Raw genomic sequence first — 20,622 nt, forward strand, 5'->3', positions numbered from 1 at the left:
GGTGATGTGATCACCCAAAGCACAGGACTGAAGGGCAACACAAACATTTGGTCCAAATGGCAGGTGAGAAATTCCAGGAACTCTGAGATCCCACCCAGCTCCTTCCCCTCTCCCCTCCATCCCTCAGCCCTGGGAGCAGCAGGGCTGGCAGAGCCGCAGATCAAACAGAGGAATAAACAACAGAATATTCACAAAAACAACAGAATATTCACAACTGGCATCTCCAAGGACCCTCTGCAAGTCCTGAAAATGGGAGTGGAAAAAACCAAACAAAAATCAACAGCTTTAGGGTTCAGTTCTGTGCCCTTGGTTACAGGGGAGCTGAGACCCAAAAGAGCAACAAGAGAGGAGTTTCCATATTCACCAAATCTGCAGGAACTTCACTTTTTCCACCCTCTGAAGGCTTTTCCCAGCCTCACCTCTCCTTTTCCATAAGTCAATGGCTTTATTAACTATAAGCACATGGAAAAATACTGTAAGGAAATGCACAATTAAACCTTTTTCCAGCCTAAAACCTCAACATTCTTCCTTTCCTCATTATTTTATTATCTGCAACTCTAATTTGGAGCCTGTGGTAAAACATGTGACCACACCAGGAGCCCTGTTCCATCAATTCTAACTCCAAGACTGATAGGGGGGAATTTGTGGCTATGGAATGTACAGCCATTATCTTATTTGCAATATTTTTAAACATAAGAACACAAATAAGTCTCTGTAAAATAACAGTCAAATAAAATGACTGTCTCCTTGAAGTCATAAAATCAAACGATTTATGGAAAAGTGCAGACTCATTCAACTTCAACCTTCAGCAACAGTTTTTGGGAGGATATTTCCTTCAATTCCCAACTATTAACACTGAACTGAACCTCAGCAGTTCCACCACATAGGAAAGGTTAATGGAAAATAATCCTTTTCCTTATGCAGAAATAGTCACCAAAATGACATCTTTTAAGTGGCACCGCTGGTTTTCACGGACAAAACCCTTCATATTCAGATGAAAGCAGTTGGTAAGATCAGCTGAGCCTCCCACTTTCCCTAAATGGAAATTCATCCATCACAAAACCCAACATGCTCGAAATTGAAGCTCTTTCAGCTTTGAAATGCCAGACCAAGATCTTTGCTTAAAGCTTTTCTACCTGCTTTTCAATATAAATGAAGCCTAAAAGCAAGTTCCTGGGAAGGAGGGGTGGTTCTGGGAAAAGGCAGCAGAGGAACACAGACATCACCTCCCAGCTTCTCCCTGGGCACTCCCAGCACAGAATTTCAACTTTTGGGAGAAATTTCAGCTTTTGGGAGAAACAAGCCCCCAGGAAGCCAGGGCTGGCACCAGCAGCCGCAATGCAGCTTGTTCCCATATCACAGGTGAGCTGCTGGCATCCAAGAGGACACCAAAAAACCCAGGCTGAGGCTCCAGGTTCCTTCTCCTTGCACTGAGGCAGCCCAAGAGGGCTCCTGAAAGATGAATGGCAGCAATTCTGTGAGTGAATGAGGATCCAGCTTGGAGGAGGAGGAGGAGGAGGAAAAGCCCAAAGTGTACAGTTTGTGGGTTTAATGCTGGTGGTTGGAAGCTCGTGGGAAGGAAGATGAGCCCTGACCCCCCGTTTGCAGAGTAATTAGCGGTATCAACAACAACCCAGCTCATTAGCAAACCCACTGGAAACCTTTCCAGAGCCTCACAAACAAAACCATTAGGAAAAATTGCCATGGACTCCCCCCTGTCCTGGCTGCAGGGCACCATTCCTGCCTGCCTGCTTCCCTGCCTGCCCCACAGCTCCCTGAGCATCCCTGGGGTGCAGGAGAGGGGCTGGGGGCACAGCCACCCCCTCCCCTCAGACACAGCATCTGTGGGGCACAGGAATGCTCTGGGAGCATTAGCCCAGAGCTGGGATAAAAAATGAAATAAATCAATGAGCTGGGATAAAAAATAAAATAAATCAAGAAAATAAAAAATATTATTATATTAAAAATATACAAAAATAAATAATAAATTAAAAAAAAACATTATCCCAGAGCTGAGATAAAAAATAAAATAAATCAATAAAATAAAAAAATTCTCATATTAAAAATATAAAATAATAAATAATAAATAAATAAAAAAACATTATCCCAGAGCTGAGATAAAAAGTAAAATAAATCAATGAGCTGGGATAAAAAATAAAATAAATCAATAAAATAAAAAAATTCTCATATTAAAAATATAAAATAATAAATAATAAATAAATAAAAAAACATTATCCCAGAGCTGGGATAAAAAGTAAAATAAATCAATGAGCTGGGATAAAAAATAAAATAAATCAATAAAATAAAAAAATTCTCATATTAAAAATATAAAATAATAAATAATAAATAAATAAAAAAACATTATCCCAGAGCTGGGATAAAAAGTAAAATAAATCAATGAGCTGGGATAAAAAATAAAATAAATCAATAAAATAAAAATATTCTCATATTAAAAATATAAAATAATAAATAATAAATAAATAAAAAACATTATCCCAGAGCTGGGATAAAAAATAAAATAAATCAATAAAATAAAAAAGTTCTCATATTAAAAATATAAAATAATAAATAATAAATAAATAAAAAAACATTATCCCAGAGCTGGGATAAAAAGTAAAATAAATCAATGAGCTGGGATAAAAAATAAAATAAATCAATAAAATAAAAATATTCTCATATTAAAAATATAAAATAATAAATAATAAATTAAAAAAAAACATTATCCCAGAGCTGGGATAAAAAATAAAATAAATCAATAAAATAAAAAAGTTCTCATATTAAAAATATAAAATAATAAATAATAAATTAAAAAAAACCATTATCCTAGAGCTGGGATAAAAAATAAAATAAATCAATAAAATAAAAAATATTCTCATATTAAAAATATAAAATAATAAATAATAAATTAAAAAAAAAACATTATCCCAGAGCTGGGATAAAAAATAAAATAAATCAATAAAATAAAAAATATTATTATATTAAAAATATAAAATAATAAATAATAAATGAAAAAAAAAACATTATCCCAGAGCTGGGATAAAAAATAAAATAAATCAATAAAATAAAAAAGTTCTCATATTAAAAATATAAAATAATAAATAATAAATTAAAAAAAAACATTATCCCAGAGCTGGGATAAAAAGTAAAATAAATCAATGAGCTGGGATAAAAAATAAAATAAATCAATAAAATAAAAAAATTCTCATATTAAAAATATAAAATAATAAATAATAAATAAATAAAAAAACATTATCCCAGAGCTGTGATAAAAAGTAAAATAAATCAATGAGCTGGGATAAAAAATAAAATAAATCAATAAAATAAAAAAATTCTCATATTAAAAATATAAAATAATAAATAATAAATAAATAAATAAACATTATCCCAGAGCTGGGATAAAAAGTAAAATAAATCAATGAGCTGGGATAAAAAATAAAATAAATCAATAAAATAAAAATATTCTCATATTAAAAATATAAAATAATAAATAATAAATAAATAAAAAACATTATCCCAGAGCTGGGATAAAAAATAAAATAAATCAATAAAATTTAAAAAATATTCTCATATTAAAAATATAAAATAATAAATAATAAATAAATAAAAAAACATTATCCCAGAGCTGAGATAAAAAGTAAAATAAATCAATGAGCTGGGATAAAAAATAAAATAAATCAATAAAATAAAAAAATATTATTATATTAAAAATATAAAATAATAAATAATAAATTAAAAAAAAAACATTATCCCAGAGCTGGGATAAAAAATAAAATAAATCAATAAAATAAAAAAATTCTCATATTAAAAATATAAAATAATAAATAATAAATTAAAAAAAAACATTATCCTAGAGCTGGGATAAAAAATAAAATAAATCAATAAAATAAAAAATATTATTATATTAAAAATATAAAATAATAAATAATAAATGAAAAAAAAAACATTATCCCAGAGCTGGGATAAAAAATAAAATAAATCAATAAAATAAAAAAGTTCTCATATTAAAAATATAAAATAATAAATAATAAATTAAAAAAAAACATTATCCTAGAGCTGGGATAAAAAATAAAATAAATCAATAAAATAAAAAATATTCTCATATTAAAAATATAAAATAATAAATAATAAATTAAAAAAAAACATTATCCTAGAGCTGGGATAAAAAATAAAATAAATCAATAAAATAAAAAATATTCTCATATTAAAAATATAAAATAATAAATAATAAATTAAAAAAAAACATTATCCTAGAGCTGGGATAAAAAATAAAATAAATCAATAAAATAAAAAATATTCTCATATTAAAAATATAAAATAATAAATAATAAATTAAAAAAAAACATTATCCCAGAGCTGGGATAAAAAATAAAATAAATCAATAAAATAAAAAAGTTCTCATATTAAAAATATAAAATAATAAATAATAAATTAAAAAAAACCATTATCCTAGAGCTGGGATAAAAAATAAAATAAATCAATAAAATAAAAAATATTCTCATATTAAAAATATAAAATAATAAATAATAAATTAAAAAAAAACATTATCCCAGAGCTGGGATAAAAAATAAAATAAATCAATAAATAACCCATGCCAAGACCCAGAAGGAGCTGGTGGCACTGAGCCCCCCAGGGCCATTCAGTGACCCCACCCAGCAGCACCCCCAGCACTGGAACCCTGGAAATCCCAGCAAATCCAGGATTGATTCTGCTCACAGAACCCCACTTTGGTTTTTCATTAACAAAAATCCTGCCCAGAACCTCCCAGCCAGAACTGCAGGAGAGGAGCTCGGAAAAGTGTTGATAAAACAAAGCTTCCAGACAGTTTCCAATAAAATAACCATCCCCTTTCCACCTCAGCATAAATAAAAAAACTGTAAAAGTTCCTTTTTCTTGCACAGAATCAAGAGCATTAGGGGTGTTTACAAATAATACAAGAAAATAAGTATGAAGAAAGGTGGAAGAATTTGTTCAAGAGCAATTTTGAATCTGTCTGATGGAAATAAACCATGGAAATGTTATTCCATAATAGATTTCTTTAATGTATTCTGAGCTTAAAAGGTCTAATTAGAGTAAAAGAGCAATTTTGAACGTCTGACAAAAATAAACTATGGAAATGCTATTTCATAATAGATTTTTTATGTGTTCTAAGCTTAAAAGGTCTAATTAGAGTCAGTTGAGGCATAGACACAAAGTAATGCAAAAATACAGCTCTGATTTGCCTTATTTTGGGACCAATTTTGCAGTATTACCAAACAGGCTTCTGCAAAAACCTCACAAGTTTTATTTTCTTGGGAAATACAGACATATTGAAGGGAAAAAAAAAAATCTACCAAAATGTGAATAGTAAGAAGAAAGCTTCAATTTCAGCTGGAAAATTATATGCTAGACAACATTAAATCACAGATATTCCAAGTGTAAATTTGAGATTATTTCTATATCATATATACAGTACAGAAAAAAGAAATGAGCAGAAGGTTTAGAAGCAACAAGCCACGTAAAGGATCCTGGGATGAAGTGAAAGCTGTTTATTTCAAGCCCAAAATGCAGGACCTGGGCAGGAGGGGCAGCCTGACCCTATTTTATGTTGAGAGAGAGAATTCCAGCAGTTTTTCTGGAGTAAACAGGAGATAAAGGAAGGTGTGAAAGTGGCAGCCAGCAGGAGCCCAGACCTTCTCCAGGAGTGGCTGCACTTAATTGAAAGGAGAGTGCAGAGATTGTTGCACTCCCATCCATTTATTTTCAGTCCAGTTTGCCAAAGAAATAGAAAAGCTGAGGTGGGATTTGAATTTCTGCTAAGACTCTGAAAGGGTCTCTGAAGAGCAGGAGGCTCACAGGCCACTGTGACCACAGGGAGGGCACTTTCCTGAAGCCTCTGCTTTAAAAGGGTTGTTTGGGCAGAGACACAGCTGTTAAAATCCTCTGGTGGTGCCATCCAAGGGTTTTCAGAAACAAAAAGCCAGGCAGGAACTGCAGGCTCGTGGTGCAAAATAAAAAGAAATTTAATAAAAAAGATGGTAAGGAATGAAAATTTTATAATTTCCTGCCTTTCGCTCAGCAGCTTTTTTCAACAACTAAACAGAAAAAAAAAATATGACAAATGGAAGACAAATGGCTGAGGAACTCCAAGTACAGAGAACAAAGGGAAATATTTCTCCCTAATTCCTAAGCTCTGCCTATGCAGGCAAACATTAACTGTAGTATACACAAATAAACCCATCCCTCCTCAGCTGAATCAGGAATGCTGAAGTCCAAAGCAAATATCTGGATTACAGCTGACTCTGAAACATTGTGCCAGGATCTCCAAGGCTGTGAAACCCCCTCTGAACCCCCTCCCCCTGTCTCTTTTTGCTGCACTGTGACAGTGACACCAAACAGGACTGCAGCTCCCAGGAGCATTCCCTGCCAGAGCTCTGGGGGATCTGGAATGGGATGAATCCCCAGGAGACCCCTGGGAAGAGCCCTGGCAGCACATGGGACCAGCCCTGGCAGCCCCAGGGTCACTGGGGGTCTCTCCATCCCTGAACAAGGATCTGGGCTCAGCTTTACCCCAGGATCACTGGGGGTCTCTCTGCTGCTCAGCTTTACCCCAGGATCACTGCAGGTCTCTCCATTTCTGAACAAGAATGTAGGCTCAGCTTTACCCCAGGATCACTGCAGATCTCTCCATTTCTGAATAAGAATTTAGGCTCAGCTTTAGCCCAGGATCACTGCAGGTCTCTCCAATTCTGAATAAGAATTTAGGCTCAGCTTTAGCCCAGGATCACTGGGGGTCTCTCCATTCCTGAACAAGGATCTGGGCTCAGCTTTACCCCAGGTTCACTGCAGAGCTCTCCATTTCTGAATAAGAATTTAGGCTCAGCTTTTGCCCAGGATCACTGGGGGTCTCTCTGCTGCTCAGCTTTACCCCAGGACCACTGAGGGTCTCTCCCATCTCTGAACAAGGATCTGGGCTCAGCTTTAGCCCAGGATCACTGCAGGTCTCTCCATTTCTGAATAAGAATTTAGGCTCAGCTTTAGCCCAGGATCAGGTGCAGGTCTCTCCATTTCTAAACAAGAATTTAGGCTCAGCTTTTGCCCAGGATCACTGGGGGTCTCTCCATTCCTGAACAAGGATCTGGGCTCAGCTTTAGCCCAGGATCACTGCAGATCTCTCCCATCTCTGAACAAGGATCTGCTGCTCAGCTTTACCCCAGGATCAGGTGCAGGAGGAAAGCTGAGCTTGGCCTCAGAGCCACCTTGGCTGTGAGGACTCAGCTGCAGCACCAGGCTCCTCCAGGCCAGATGGAGACATTTCCATCAGCACAACAGCTCAAATCTGTTGTTTCTTCTGGGCCCTGCTCAGCTGGATGGGGACACCCACCTCCCACTGGGGCACCCTCAAGGCTGTGAAGGATCCAGACCCTTCCTCTGGACCTGACACTGGCTGAGAGCACAGAGAACCAGTCCTGAGGATTTCTGCACATCACAAAAGACAATTTGTGCAATTTGTCTGTCACAAACCACTCTCAGCACTGGGGCTGGAGGAGCAATTAGCAGGAGGATCAGAAAATCAGACCCAAGGGGCAAAAGCACCTGTTCTAACTAAAAACCCACAGAGAGGAAGACTCCACATTCTCAAAAAGCTTTGAACCAAACAGGACAGCTCAGATTATTCACCTGCTATTCACCAAACCAAATTCCACTGGAATTTCTAAGGATCTGCCCCTCCTGGTTACTCATTTACAGACACAAGGGGATTTACCCACTGTTAGTTTCTCACACTACTCTGCAGCCATTGCTATTATTTTTTTTTTTTTTTTGCTAATCCTGACACTTGTTCTACAATTAGAGCAGGACCAGTGTCTCAGCAGCTGATCTTTACACTCCAGGCTGGTTATTCTGTATTTTTTACAGGTTCTCTGTGGGATGCAGAACATTGCACCCATCTGGCAGGCAATTAGCACAGCTCTGCTCTCCGAGGTGAACCATTACCTTCCTCCCCTGCACTGCACCACTGCCACACAGCTCTCAGCAGAGCACAACCCAAATCTCCTCCCCAGGATAATGTCCAGGAGAACATTACAACTGGCTAATTATGAACCTGGCCTTGTCCCCATTCTCCTGAGGGCAGGCAGGACAAGAGAGCTGTGCTGGCAGCCCAAGGAAAGGAGGGAATCACCACCTGGGTCACTGCAGGAACAGCAGGTGCCTGTAAAGCTTTGCCCAGCTCAGACTTCCCAAGAACTTCTTTAAATGAGTATATGGTAAGGAAAAAACCCCAAACCTGTCTGCATGTGAGCAAGGACAATCTAATTGTGCCTGGGAGCATAGAAATCAATGAAGCCGTTTCTGAAATAGAGGAAAGCTGCAGTAGAGTTAACTAAAAATCACATACTCAGGAATGGGGTAGGTAGGGAGGGATAAATCCCTCTCATCCATTAAAATCCCATCTCATCCCACTCCTGCCATGGCAGAGACTCCTTCCACTGTCCTGGAGTGTCCAGCCTGGCACTGGGCACTGCCAGGGATGCAGGGGCAGCCCCAGCTGCTCTGGGTACCTGTGCCAGGGCCTGCCCACCCCCCCAGGGAGGAATTTCCTCCTGATGTCTCTCCAGGAATTCTCTGCCCACAGAGGTGCAGGCAGCTCCCAGTGCACACCCTCAGCTGATCATTCCCTGCTTAACCTCAAATGAGATTTCAGCAAAGCTTTGCCCCCACAGTGTAACAGACTCCCCCCTCAGCTGGCACCCCCAGCCTGGCACCCCAGGTTAATTAACCCTGGTTTGGAGCAGTATTAAGCAGGAAGCTCAGAACAGACAAGTGCCACGGAGTGCCGGGGGAATAAATCGGGCATCTCCTTCCACACTTCCACTTTGTGTCCCCAGATCTGCTCCTGCCCTGCTGCTGCTTGTTCAGTAATTTCACGCTACGCTGCCTAACAATGTAAGCATGGAGGCTCCATCTAAAACTGCACTTCCCAAATGTCACTTGTTTGTGAACACATGGCTGAACCCAAAATTGCTTTTAATATTCGAGTGGTGCCTGCTGGCTCTGTTGTAGTTAAGGGTCTGTCTGAATTTCCATGATAAACCCCATTTTCTGGGGTGTAATACCATGACCACTCACTACACATAAACCTGCTTTACAAGGTCACAGCAGACAAACATCATTTTTTACATTTTTAAACCAAGACTGCTTGGCTATTTTTGAGTTTCAGACACCTGCCACTGATTTGAGGTCTCTTACAGTTTAAGGTTTTTCTTACCATCCCTTTAACTCCAGAACAAATCCAAATGTCTGACCCATCCCTGGAAGTGTCCAAGGCCAGGATGGACAGGGCTTGGAGCAACCTGGGATAGTGGAAGGTGTCCCTGCCCATGGCAAAACTTCCCAGATTCTACTGAATGAGCTTTGCTGGTCAGTTATTCTGCAGACTTCAAACCAGGAGAGCTGTCACAAACCAAAGTACACCAGGAACCTGCCCTAATGAGAAATAACCACACAATCATAACTCTCCAAACTTAACTGAGTGCACAGATTAAAGGAATTCAGGTATTTTCAGTGTTATTACCATAGTGTTATTAAAGCTTAAAAGTATTTCCAGCTTATTCCTTCCCCTCCAGTGTGCACCTAATGAGTTGTGCTCAGTTACATCAGTCACCTTATTCACTGTGAAACACAGCTTGGATGCACCAGAAAACTAATTCCACTTTACCAATCCCAAAACAACCCGTTCAGAACCTGAATGAAGCACTTGAGAAAGCCATTCCTACACCCTCAGAATAAAATGGAGCTGGGGGTGCTCAGCCTGGAGAAAAGGAGACTCAGGGGTGAGCTTATCACTCTCTACAGCTCCCTGAAAGGTGCCTGTGCTCAGCTGGGGCTGGGCTCTTTCTCCAGGAACTGACAGAACCAGAGCACACAGCCTTGAGCTGCACCAAGGGAAATACAGGTTGGATATTGGGAAAATGTGTTTTACAGAAAGGGTGATGAAGTTCTGGAATGGTTTTCCTGGGGAGGTGGTGGAGTCACCATCCCTGGGTGTGTTTAACAAAGCCTGGATGTGGCACTGGGTGCCAGGGTTTGGTTGAGGTGTTGGGGCTGGGTGGGACTCAATGATCTTTAGGGTCTCTTCCAACCCAGTGATTCTGTGAATTCTGTGAGTTCTGTGAATTCTGTGAATTCTGTGAGTTCTGTGAATTCTGTGAATTCTGTGAGTTCTGAGAAAACAAATTATCGAGAAGCAAAACCAGCAGCGTGGGACAGTGAGAGAGCCCATCCCAAAGCACAGGCACTTTCTGTGCTCTCCTCGGGAATGAGGACAAACAGGTGGCATGGCTGTGTGTGCCAGCACTGCCCCAGCTGTCCCTGCCAGCTGCCCACCTGTGTTGCCATCTTGCCGTAGTCGATCCAGCGCAGGGTGGCAAAGTTGGTGGACTCGGCGCAGTTGAAGCCGTGGTTGAAGCCAGCGTGGTACCCGTAGGGAAATGTGATCATGAACTCCCCAGCTTCCTGGGTGATCTGCAAAACAAAGGAAAAAGGAGGAGACACCCCACAGGGCACTTAATGCAGCAGTTTGAGAACAGAGACCCATTAAAAAGCCCCACAGATGAAATCTCTTCCCACTGGAGGGTGGGCAGAGCAGCACTGGCAGCTCCTGGCCGAGCCTGGTGAGCTGCAGGAATACTCAAGGATTTCTCTTAAGGGAAAAACTCAGAACAGTGGATGGAAGGGGTTACATGACCTGAACTATTTACACCTGCAGGCTCCAGTTACAAAGGAACATTCAGGCTGCAACATTCCAAAAGATCAAGGCAGCACCTCCCCTCCACGGGGCATGGAAGAGGCAGAGCTTGACCTTCCCTGTCCTTCCAACCAGCAGTGCTGACAGAGCTCTCACAGCTGTCACAGGCCAAGAATTCTGCTTGGATTCCTTCCCCCAGCAGCTCTGAGCCCACAGAGACCCCAGGGGACTGCACTTCCAAACACAAGGATGGGGCCAAATGCAAAATGGAAACACACAGAAGTTCAAACGCTCCCCCCTCGGCTGGGCCGACATCTGAACTTGCAGATGTCATTAACATTAGAAGAATAATTCAAGAAAGAGGGAATAAAAGCTGCTGTGATACACAAGAAGTTCCTGCAGGATTTCAGGAGGAGGAGGTGCTGAAGTCCAGCCTGCATCCATCCCCTCCACAAACCCCAGCAGTGCCACTCTGCTGGCTCCAGGAGATGGACAGATGATGTTCCTGTCAGTGAATGCACATCCTGATGTCTCCATTTCAAGCCCACATCATCCATGGCACTGCTGTCAACATTATCCCACAATAAATTAGAAAACACTCCAGATGATGGATAGGCCATGCAGAAAAGTAATAACTATTGAAGGAAAGCCAGCACAAACTGCCACTCATGAAGAAAGCCCCAAATTTACTGACTTCTGCAAGCTCTTGAGGAATAAATGGAGAAATCAATAGGAGATTACAGAAATACACATTTTTAATTATTAAAAAGCCCTAGTATTGATCTGTTTCTTTTTTTTCCAGAACAGCATTATAGAGATTTATAAATGCTGCCTATTTCAACTTCATTGAAATCTGCCAAGGATTTGGATGCAGGGATCCTATCTCTGTTCCTCAGGAAAAATGGCACTTGTACCCTGTTTGTGAATAACAGCCTCCACTGTTTCAGGACAGGGCTCGGAGTTTGGGACAGTGGAAGGTGTCCCTGCCCACGTTTGGGATTTAAGGTCCCTTCCCACTCCATGATTCCACGAGAGCAGTTTGGAGCAGGCCTCTGTGACACTTCCCCCGTCCACAGGCAGCTCTGGCTCCGTGTGCTGGGAACAGCCAGCAGCAGCAGCAGCAGTTTGAGTGATTCTGCACAGATACAAATCCCTGTAACCATCCCTGGCCGAGGAGATTTACTTCTTGCCACAAGACTTTAAGAATAAGCACATTAAAACGATCATACCAAATAAACATGACCCCGCTTTTCAAATCAGGGCTTAAGAGCTGCAGGGATCCTTCCAGGCTTAGAGCAGCATGAACACTTACACAACAGGGAACCAGCACAGCCAGCTCCACTTTGGATCATACTGGATCCACAAGAAAATCAAAAAGTGTTTCTGAATCACCACTGGGGGTTTTGCTGCCCCTTGATGAGCCAGACCATCCTTATCAGCTCGCCCCTCTCTATATGAGAGGCTCCCTAACTGCCAGAGTTTGTTCAGTGACAGCTTTTCCTCTCCTCAGTGTCTCAGCCAAAACCCAAACTCTCCTTTTTGCAGCAGAGCTGGTTTGAACCCCAGGCTGCCCTCAGCACAGCAATGCCCTTGGAAATAAAGCCAATTCCCTGGGTGGCTCTGCTGGGTTGACTCCTCAGGAGAGAGGAGCTGTGCAGGGCCAGCCTGCAGGGACCTACCCTGTCAAAGGGAATCCCATATTTCTTCAGGATGGAGGGAGAAATGAGGGTCATCTTGTGACGGAGGAAAGCATCACATCCCTGAGAGCTTCCTGGGAAGAATCCTGTGGAGACATTCAAAGGAGGAGCATCACTACAGGGCTGTCCTTGGGAAAACAACACAACCTGCTGGATTCCACATCAACCTGCCCTACATATCACTATCTAAAGGGAGAACATGTTAATATCCAGGGAAAGGAAAGGGCTCCATGCCAGGCAGTGGCACGAGGGACACGTTCACAGTGGTAACCAACAAGTGGCAGAGGCACCAGGACCTGACCCAGTCAGCACCTCAACACCCCCAAGCCTTAAATTCTGCTACTGAGTTATAAATTGTGTCACTAATCACAAATAATTAATTGGTAAACACTGCCCAAACCCCTCAATGGCAGCTCAGCCAATGTAACCCAATTTTCCTCACTATGTCCTTCCCTCCAAGTGGCTGATTCCATAACAAATTGTGCTTGTAGGAACTCAAACCCATCACAGTTTAGGAAAACAAATAACCCAAGCTCTGGAACCAAAACTAATTGATGAGACATAATGGAAGGGGTTTCACAAAGTCAAAAGGATTACTGGATTCCAGGTTTACTTATATTTTTGTACTAAAAGCATTTCAATTCAAATTATGACTGTCTGCTACCCAGTCTGTCGTCCCTCTCTGCAGTTCCTCTTTTTAATGCACAGTTTAAGTGGCTCTCATTAAAGCCACTAATAAAGAAGCACATTTTAAGTGATTAGCACCAATAACATGGCAACACATTAACATTCTCTCCATGGGCTCCATGGCTCTCCCAGTGAGCCCATTTACAGCTCAGCTATTCATTTTCCATATTAATTGCACACTCATTTCTCCATAGTAAACTTCTCCCCACTGATGCACAGGACAGGAGAATGGCCAGGCAGCAATTTTGGCTCTTTGCAGAGTTAAATCATCACCCACCCATCTTTTAGAGACAGGAAACTAAAATAAAGACCAGATCATTGATAATTTGCTCCTGGTTTTACAGCACAAACCATCTCCATGCCTCAAAATTGATCATCCGTAAAAATTAGTTACAAACAGCAAGAAACTTATTATTGCTCCTGTCAGACTTGGAGTGGTATTTCAGAGTCTGCAGAACACAAGTCATCTGATTGATTGACTTCTTATAAAAATTACTTTTTTCATCTATTAAAACCTGGCAAATTACTGAGCTGTAGCTTTGAAATGCAACATTTCTGAGCAGCCATTTCCAGTGTTATTTGTATTTAGGGATCAGGGAGCTCAGCGCCCATGAGAACAGCACCAAGCCCCAGGACACTCATCCCCAGTTATTCTGCATTTACCCCACACAATCAGCTGCTCCCCTGGACACCCTGGAGTGTGCTCAGCAGGAAAAAGCAGTACAGGAATTTGTCTGTTTTCTGGGAAATCAGCATTAGAACTTTTCTTTTGCATCAGAGTAGAACCTTCCAGATTTCCCTGCCTGCTCCTGCCTTCACCACCAGATTAAAACCACCCCACTTCCCTCACTGGAGATGAACCACAGAAATTTGGAGTTAATTATTCTGGGCCAGCAGCTTTTTTTAGCTGGGCAGTTCCTTGAACATTTGCAAGTGAACAAAAATAGAAACAACACCAACAAATTAAAACATATCCACTTCTGCAGCCAGACATCTTCCCTGAAGCTTGAGAGGTGGGAGTTTGCCACAGCTCAAAGTAACTCTCCCTCCCCTCCACTCCAATTTTCCTTTTCTTTTTCCCTCGCTTTCATTTTTTCTTCCTTTTTAATATGAACTTTATGGCACTGAAAAATAAAGGAAGATGAGGCTAAAATAAAAGGAAAACAACCAAATACAAAACGTGTTTATAGGGTGAAGGAGCAATGGCTACAAACTGGAAGAGGGGAAATTTAGGTTCAGCATCAGCCAGAAAATGTCTGTTGTGGTGTGGTGAGGCTCTGGAACAGGCTGTGGCTGCCCCATCCCTGGGAGCATTCCTGGTCCAGGGGAAGGTGCAGTGAAAGGATTTTTGGAGTCCTTTCCAACCCAAACCCTTGTGGATTAAACCCACTGCCCAGACATGGGGGGGTTAGGTCTTAATGCCTCAAAATCCAAAGGTTTTTAAGGAATTTTAGTTCAGGTCAGGTTTAGTTTAGTTTAGTTTAGTTTAGTTTAGTTTAGTTTAGTTTAGTTTAGCTCAGGTCAGGCCATGCCAGGAGACCGAGGCTTGGAGGGAAGAGCTGAAGGAAAATTAAAATTCCCTGTCAAGTTCTCTGGCTCTGAAGCTGCTCCCCCAGCTCAGCAGGTTCCTCAAGCAGCCCCTGAAGTCCCCAGCAGGTCCAGTCAGTGCCAGTCCTTGCTGAGCCCAGCCCAAAGCCAGGCTCACCTTTTGCCAGGCGTTCCAGCCTCTTGCCGTGCTCCGGGGGAATGGCATACCTGGGAGAACAGAAACCAAGAGATCATTATATGTGATGGAACCAATGCATTTTTCATGTAAAAACAGGGAGAGGACAAGGCTAGGAACAAGTGGGGCAATAACCCTGAGCACAGCACACAATGGCTGCAATCAAACCAAAATTCTGTATGTCTGAAAGGCATCAGTAACACATAATCCATGGAAAAAAACAGCATTTAATAAAAGTCCTCAGACATGTTACATGAAATGTGTGTTTTCCTGGCACCTTCTCAAACAGCATCAGGTAAGGTAAAAGGAAAATGGAGAAGACAAAGTGATGATGCAGCACTGGAAACCCCAGGAATAACTGAGTGCAGGGAACAGCAGGTGTGTTCTCCATGGGGAAAATATCTGCAAAATAAAACTGTGCTAAATATTAATAAGCAAGAAACAGATGGGCTGAAAAGGTGTGAAGGAGGGTCTGTGTGCTTTGGAAAAGAATAAGCCTTTTTCTGTGCAAATAGCTTTCATTTTATTCAAAAAAGTGAATATTCTTCAGCTCAAGCAGTCATGGCTCAATCCTTATGTCCCTGCTGGATTTTACTGTCTGATGTGAAATAATGGAATTCAAGTATTCAATAATTTTCTTGATGAGGTGACCCTGAAAATGCAGGGTCTGCTGATGAAAACATCATTAAAGGGTGTAGGGAACAACTTCTACACTTCCTAAAGCCAGCGTTCTTAGATTTTGGGTCAGTAAAGTGCAAAAGAATTTGACTGGAATTTTTTCAAGAGTGCAAATAATTGAATGTAATTCTGGAAAAACAATCAACTGTCCCTCAGGTCCCAGCCACAGGGCTGGGTGTGCCCAGCACGTACAAACACCAGGGAAGTTACAAATGGCTTTTTCTTCCCTAAAGCTGTTGGTTCTCAGTGCTTTGAGGTTCACAACATTCTCAGGAGCAAAGCCCAGGTGACAAAGATTTATGTGTTCAGGTTGTAAGAAGGGAGCTGAATCCCAGGACACATTTCAACGTGTTTAACATGATGGCACACAATAATATTGCCAATGGAAATTTGTAAATCGTTGGTTACATCCTGCAGCAGATTAAATACGGCTCTCCCTGCTTTTTGTGACAGAGAATTCTGAGAATTTACATTTGTGGGAATGGCATTTATTGCCAGCTATAACTTCTCTTCAAAGTGAATAATAAAAAATGCATTATTTTTGCTATTTCCAATAAAGATGTCAAACCCATCCTTCTCATTATCCCTCACTGGGATCAGGAAATTGCAGGAGGGGACTCAGCAACAGGTGCCCAGCACTGCCCCTCCTGGGCTGGGGGCTCAGAATGCACCTGAATTTGGGGGGGTTTCAGCCAGACAAATTCTGCATTTTCCAGTGTAAAACCACGACTGGGAGAAGCAGCTCGAGGCCCAACCTGTGCCAGGAACTCAAACACACCTGGGCTGGCCTGGCAGGGGGATGACAAATCCCACACGGGGCCCTGCAGGGTTTAGGCACTAAGCTGATTTGAACTGATGGCTTGGAAAAAATTTAAGGTAAAACACTATGCAGCACCTAATCTTGTAAAATAATAAATGCAGCAATGGACTCCCAACATTCCCTGACCAAAGTTTGACAGTGCCTTAAATTGCATAATTATCAAACAATTCAATTTCATTTGTCTGGGACAAAGCTTGTGGCTTTTATTTTACAAAGACCATTCATCACTTACATAAATGTGATAAAACTAATCCCGATCCAAAGCTCCTTTGTGGGATTAATGTCCCTTAAAACAGGGAAATGAGACATTCCATTCCTTCTGGGAAAAATGCTGAAGGATTGGGAAAGAACTAATTTATGGCTACAAGGCTGCTGATGATTAATGTAATATCCCCAGTCTACAATGCAACCTTCACTTAATTAGTGCCTGTAATTGGGAGTTGTAAAGATAAGATTAATTGAATCTTGAGGATGTTAAAAGTTTAATACATTGGAACATGGTTATTGTGTTATCTGAAACTGCAGCCTGCAAAAAGCCAAGCAAGGCTTCAGAGAGCAGCCCATGGAGAGACAAAGAAAAAAGACTTGCTTGGATAGAAACCAGCCAGAGAGGAGGAATTTCCAGCTTACAAAAAAGAACTATATGTAATAATATACAAATCAAAATACCCCAGCACAGAATGGTAATAGCTGACTCCGATTTTAGAAATTAACTTTTTTCTTTGGGCCAGTCTTTAGGAAGCAGAGCCTACACATCCCTGTGCCTTTATTCTTAGGAATTCAAAATATTAACTGCAGAAGAGAATTAAAAGTAGGTCAAATTCTGCTTTAAGTTACGCTCACAAATCTGACTGATTTACATAAAGATAGGCAATAAAGACAGAATTTGGGCTGCTATTTAAAACCAGAAAGAGAAACAGAAGGCTCCTGCACGTATGGCACAGATTGAGCTGCATCTACACACAAAATGATTGATTCCAAGGCAGAACAACAATGGAAAGATTAAAAACTGCTGCAACCCAAGGGGTGCAGTCCCTGAGCCACGAGCACCCGGCAGGGCTGGCTCTGGGTGCCGCTGATGCCCCCTGCCCTCAGTGAGAGCCAGCACTCCTGTGCCTCTCAGCAGTTTGCCACCATCCCCACAGCTCAGCTCAGCTGCAAAACCTCAATCCCACAGGCAAGCCACAGGTAAAAAACATCCAATCATTTCCTTTTCTTCAGGCATGACTTCAGGAGCCCCCGGTGCTGGGAACACTGGGCTGGATGTGCCCCTCTGGCTCAGCTGTCCCCAGCACAAGGGGCACTGATGGCCAAAGCAGCAGTGGCTGGAGATAAATCACAAATCCAGCCCCATTCCAAGGGTCAGCCTTGCCCAGAGTGACCAAGACAAAGGGCCAGGCTTCACCCAAAACCCTGCCACTCAGCACTTTGGGGATTGCAGCAGGAAAAATGTGCTGCTGCCCTGCCAGGGAACGGGAGATTTACACAATGGGGAAAGAAAAAGCAGCTTGAGATAAAAAAAGTTATAGTTCTGTGACTCAAATGTCATCTTACCCCCAAGTCAACAACCTGAAAGTAATATACTGAGCCTTTTAAATTACCTTTTTCTACTTTCCACCAAAACAACAGAAAATCCCTGAAGTGGATCAAGTACCACTTGTACACATCTAGAACTTGCTGTTCTCTGGGAAAGACACTCAGCTCCCAAACTTATTTCATGAAACCTAAATCCAGCATTTCTGAACTCTACTTCCACGCAATTTTCTGAGTCCTTGAGTCAGAATCACAAGTCCAAAAGGTTTTGCCCCAAAGCTATAAATGAGTCAGAAAAAGATCTTCCTGGAGTGGTGGCTTGCTTTTGTTAATACGGAATCCCAAAATGGTTTGGGTTGGAAGAGATCTTAAATATCCATTTCCACCCCTGCCATGGCAGGGACACCTCCCACTGTCCCAGGTGCTCCCAGCCCTGTCCAGCCTGGCCTTGGGCACTGCCAGGGATGCAGGGGCAGCCCCAGCTGCTCTGGGCACCCTGTGCCAGGGCCTGCCCACCCTGACAGAGAGGAATTCCTTCCCAACGTGAGTTGAACTGGACAGTTCTCCTCTCCTTAACACTAAAGAGAGGTCTGTCCTGTTTGCCATCATAGGATATCATTAATAGAGTAATTTTCTTGGTGTTTTGTTTATTCCCTTGGAATGGGGCTTGATGGATGTGGATAATTATCAGACTATAAAAGCCAGCAAATGTGCTATTTTCTATCGCTCTAAATCATCAAACAAATAAAGTGTGAAACAGCATTTCTGAATACAATTTTCCCCTCTAATGGTTTAGAATTATTATCAGGAACAATGAGAATAAATAAGCAAATGTCTTGTGAATTAAGAATTAAACAAGTGTGTCAGTAAAAAGGAGCATTCAGGCCATCCTGGGATACAGGGATGCCTTTGGGGCCACCAAGGAATGATGAAACAGGAAAGGGAATTCACTTGGGCAGCTTCCAGCACCAGGTGCTGCTCAGGGACCTCCCAGTCCCAGGTTCTCCCCTCCCTGCTGCTTCCTCAAAGGGAGCCAAGCTCAGTTTTGGCTTCCAGTGGCCAAAACCCTAAAACTCCATCCATAGCAAAGGTTCATAGCTGTTTTCTCCTTGTTTGAGAGGAATTTTTCTCACCTGAAGCCATCCCTACCTTTGGCAGAGGACCAGACCATCCTGTCCCTTCGCCCAAAGCTTCCAAGACCTTTTCCCACTCCAGCTGTCACCCCCAGAGGTTTTTCCCAGTTACACCTTGTTCCACACCTCATTTACACTCTCTTGCACCAACACAGAGCAATTAAACAGTGATTAGTTCACCAAATCCCACACCCCACTCTCTGGGAGCCTGGGCTCCATGGGCAGGGGGAGGTTCGAACACAAGACTCTGGAAATGTCACTTCAGTGCCATTCCTGGGAGAAGGTAAGAAACTCAATTTCACAGTGTCTGCACAAGGTCTGCCCAAGCAGGCCCCACACAGTTTAACACACCATAATTATGGAATAAGGAACACAAACAGAACAGGAGCAGCACATTTAAAATGTCCAGGCCAACGTGTCAAGCTGGGGTGAGTTATCTGTCTTCAAAGCAGATTTAATTGTGCCAAGAACAGTGACCCTTCAAGATTCAAATGCCAACCTGCTCTCAGCCACGACAGGCAGAATGAAAAGCTGCTATTTCAGCCCCTGTAAGGCAAAGGGTGCCCATAAACACAGAATCTGAACCCTGACTTCCAACATCTTTAGCCCCCACAACAGCAGCAAAGCCTCCAAAGAAAACCCCTTGGTCTATCAGGAATATTTATCACCCAACAGAAGCATTAAGAACCAGCATTAGCACAGGGTGGTCCCTCCCTGCAAAGTTCAGATCCTGCTCCTGAGGCCTCATTTTTCTACAAGGTAAAACATTAAACAACATCTCCTCACTGTGTCAGAGCAAAGCTCAGGGTAGAAGTGGGGGTTTCCATGCTAGAATCTCCCAGAATATCCTGAGCTGGAAGGGACCCACAGGGATCCTGCTGTGCAACACTATTTTTAAGCTGGTTTGCCTGTATGAGAAAAGAAAAAAAGGTATTTCAAGAAGAACAGGTTGTTCCTTTGTTGGTAGCGTTGTCACCTCCCTTCCACGGTCACCTCTCTTTTCCTCACCTTTACCCTCCTCCAAAATTAACCTCCCTTCTTCCCTCTCTCCCAACAATTTGTTAAAATATTCAAATCAACTCCCTTTCCTCTTCCCCTCACATCAAATCTGAGGTTGGCCCACGCTGAATGGGCTGGAAATCTCCCATTTCCCATTTTCTCAAGATCCTGGTTAGGAAAGGAGATTCCCTGGCCTCCTTCTCCTCCCCCCTTCTGCTGTGGCTCCTGCCATCAGCAATGCAAACCCTGCCTGCAGATAGGATCACACAGGGACCAGAGAGCTCCCTGCTCCTAGGACAGAGCCTTTATCCAGTGCCTGCAGCTTTATCTTGAATGGATCATTCCACAGCACAATGGATGATGGAATTCAGTGTCTTTAACTAGCAGTGTCAATGATTTCAAATAATGACATTTTTATTGAAATACACCCAGAGTGAGAGATAAACACACAGGCTGGGGAGTATCAACTCCAAAAGCCACAATTAGGAGTAAACAGGACCAAATCCCAACTCCAAAACACACCAAACCCACCTGCCTCCCACAGCTGCTCAATGCAACCTTGGGCAAGCAGCACAGGGAGAAAATCAGGGCAAACCTGCTCAGGAAGGGCCTGGGCACCACCAAACACT

General features: G+C 41.9%; 1 protein-coding gene across 2 annotated transcripts in view; it reads right to left on the reverse strand.

The window, feature by feature from the left end:
• Positions 1-20,622, reverse strand: part of KDM4B (lysine demethylase 4B) — a 75,307-nt gene that overhangs the window by 32,561 nt on the left and 22,124 nt on the right. For both annotated transcript variants that reach the window (XM_066566404.1, XM_066566403.1), the window contains exons 6-8: positions 14,813-14,862; positions 12,403-12,506; positions 10,363-10,500 (exon numbers count right to left, since the gene is read on the reverse strand). In XM_066566404.1, coding sequence (XP_066422501.1) covers positions 10,363-10,500; positions 12,403-12,506; positions 14,813-14,862 — 292 coding nt within the window. The remainder of the gene's footprint in view (positions 1-10,362; positions 10,501-12,402; positions 12,507-14,812; positions 14,863-20,622) is intronic.

This window comes from Molothrus aeneus, chromosome 27 (genome assembly GCF_037042795.1).
Source record: "Molothrus aeneus isolate 106 chromosome 27, BPBGC_Maene_1.0, whole genome shotgun sequence".
NCBI classification, from domain to species: Eukaryota; Metazoa; Chordata; class Aves; order Passeriformes; family Icteridae; genus Molothrus; species Molothrus aeneus.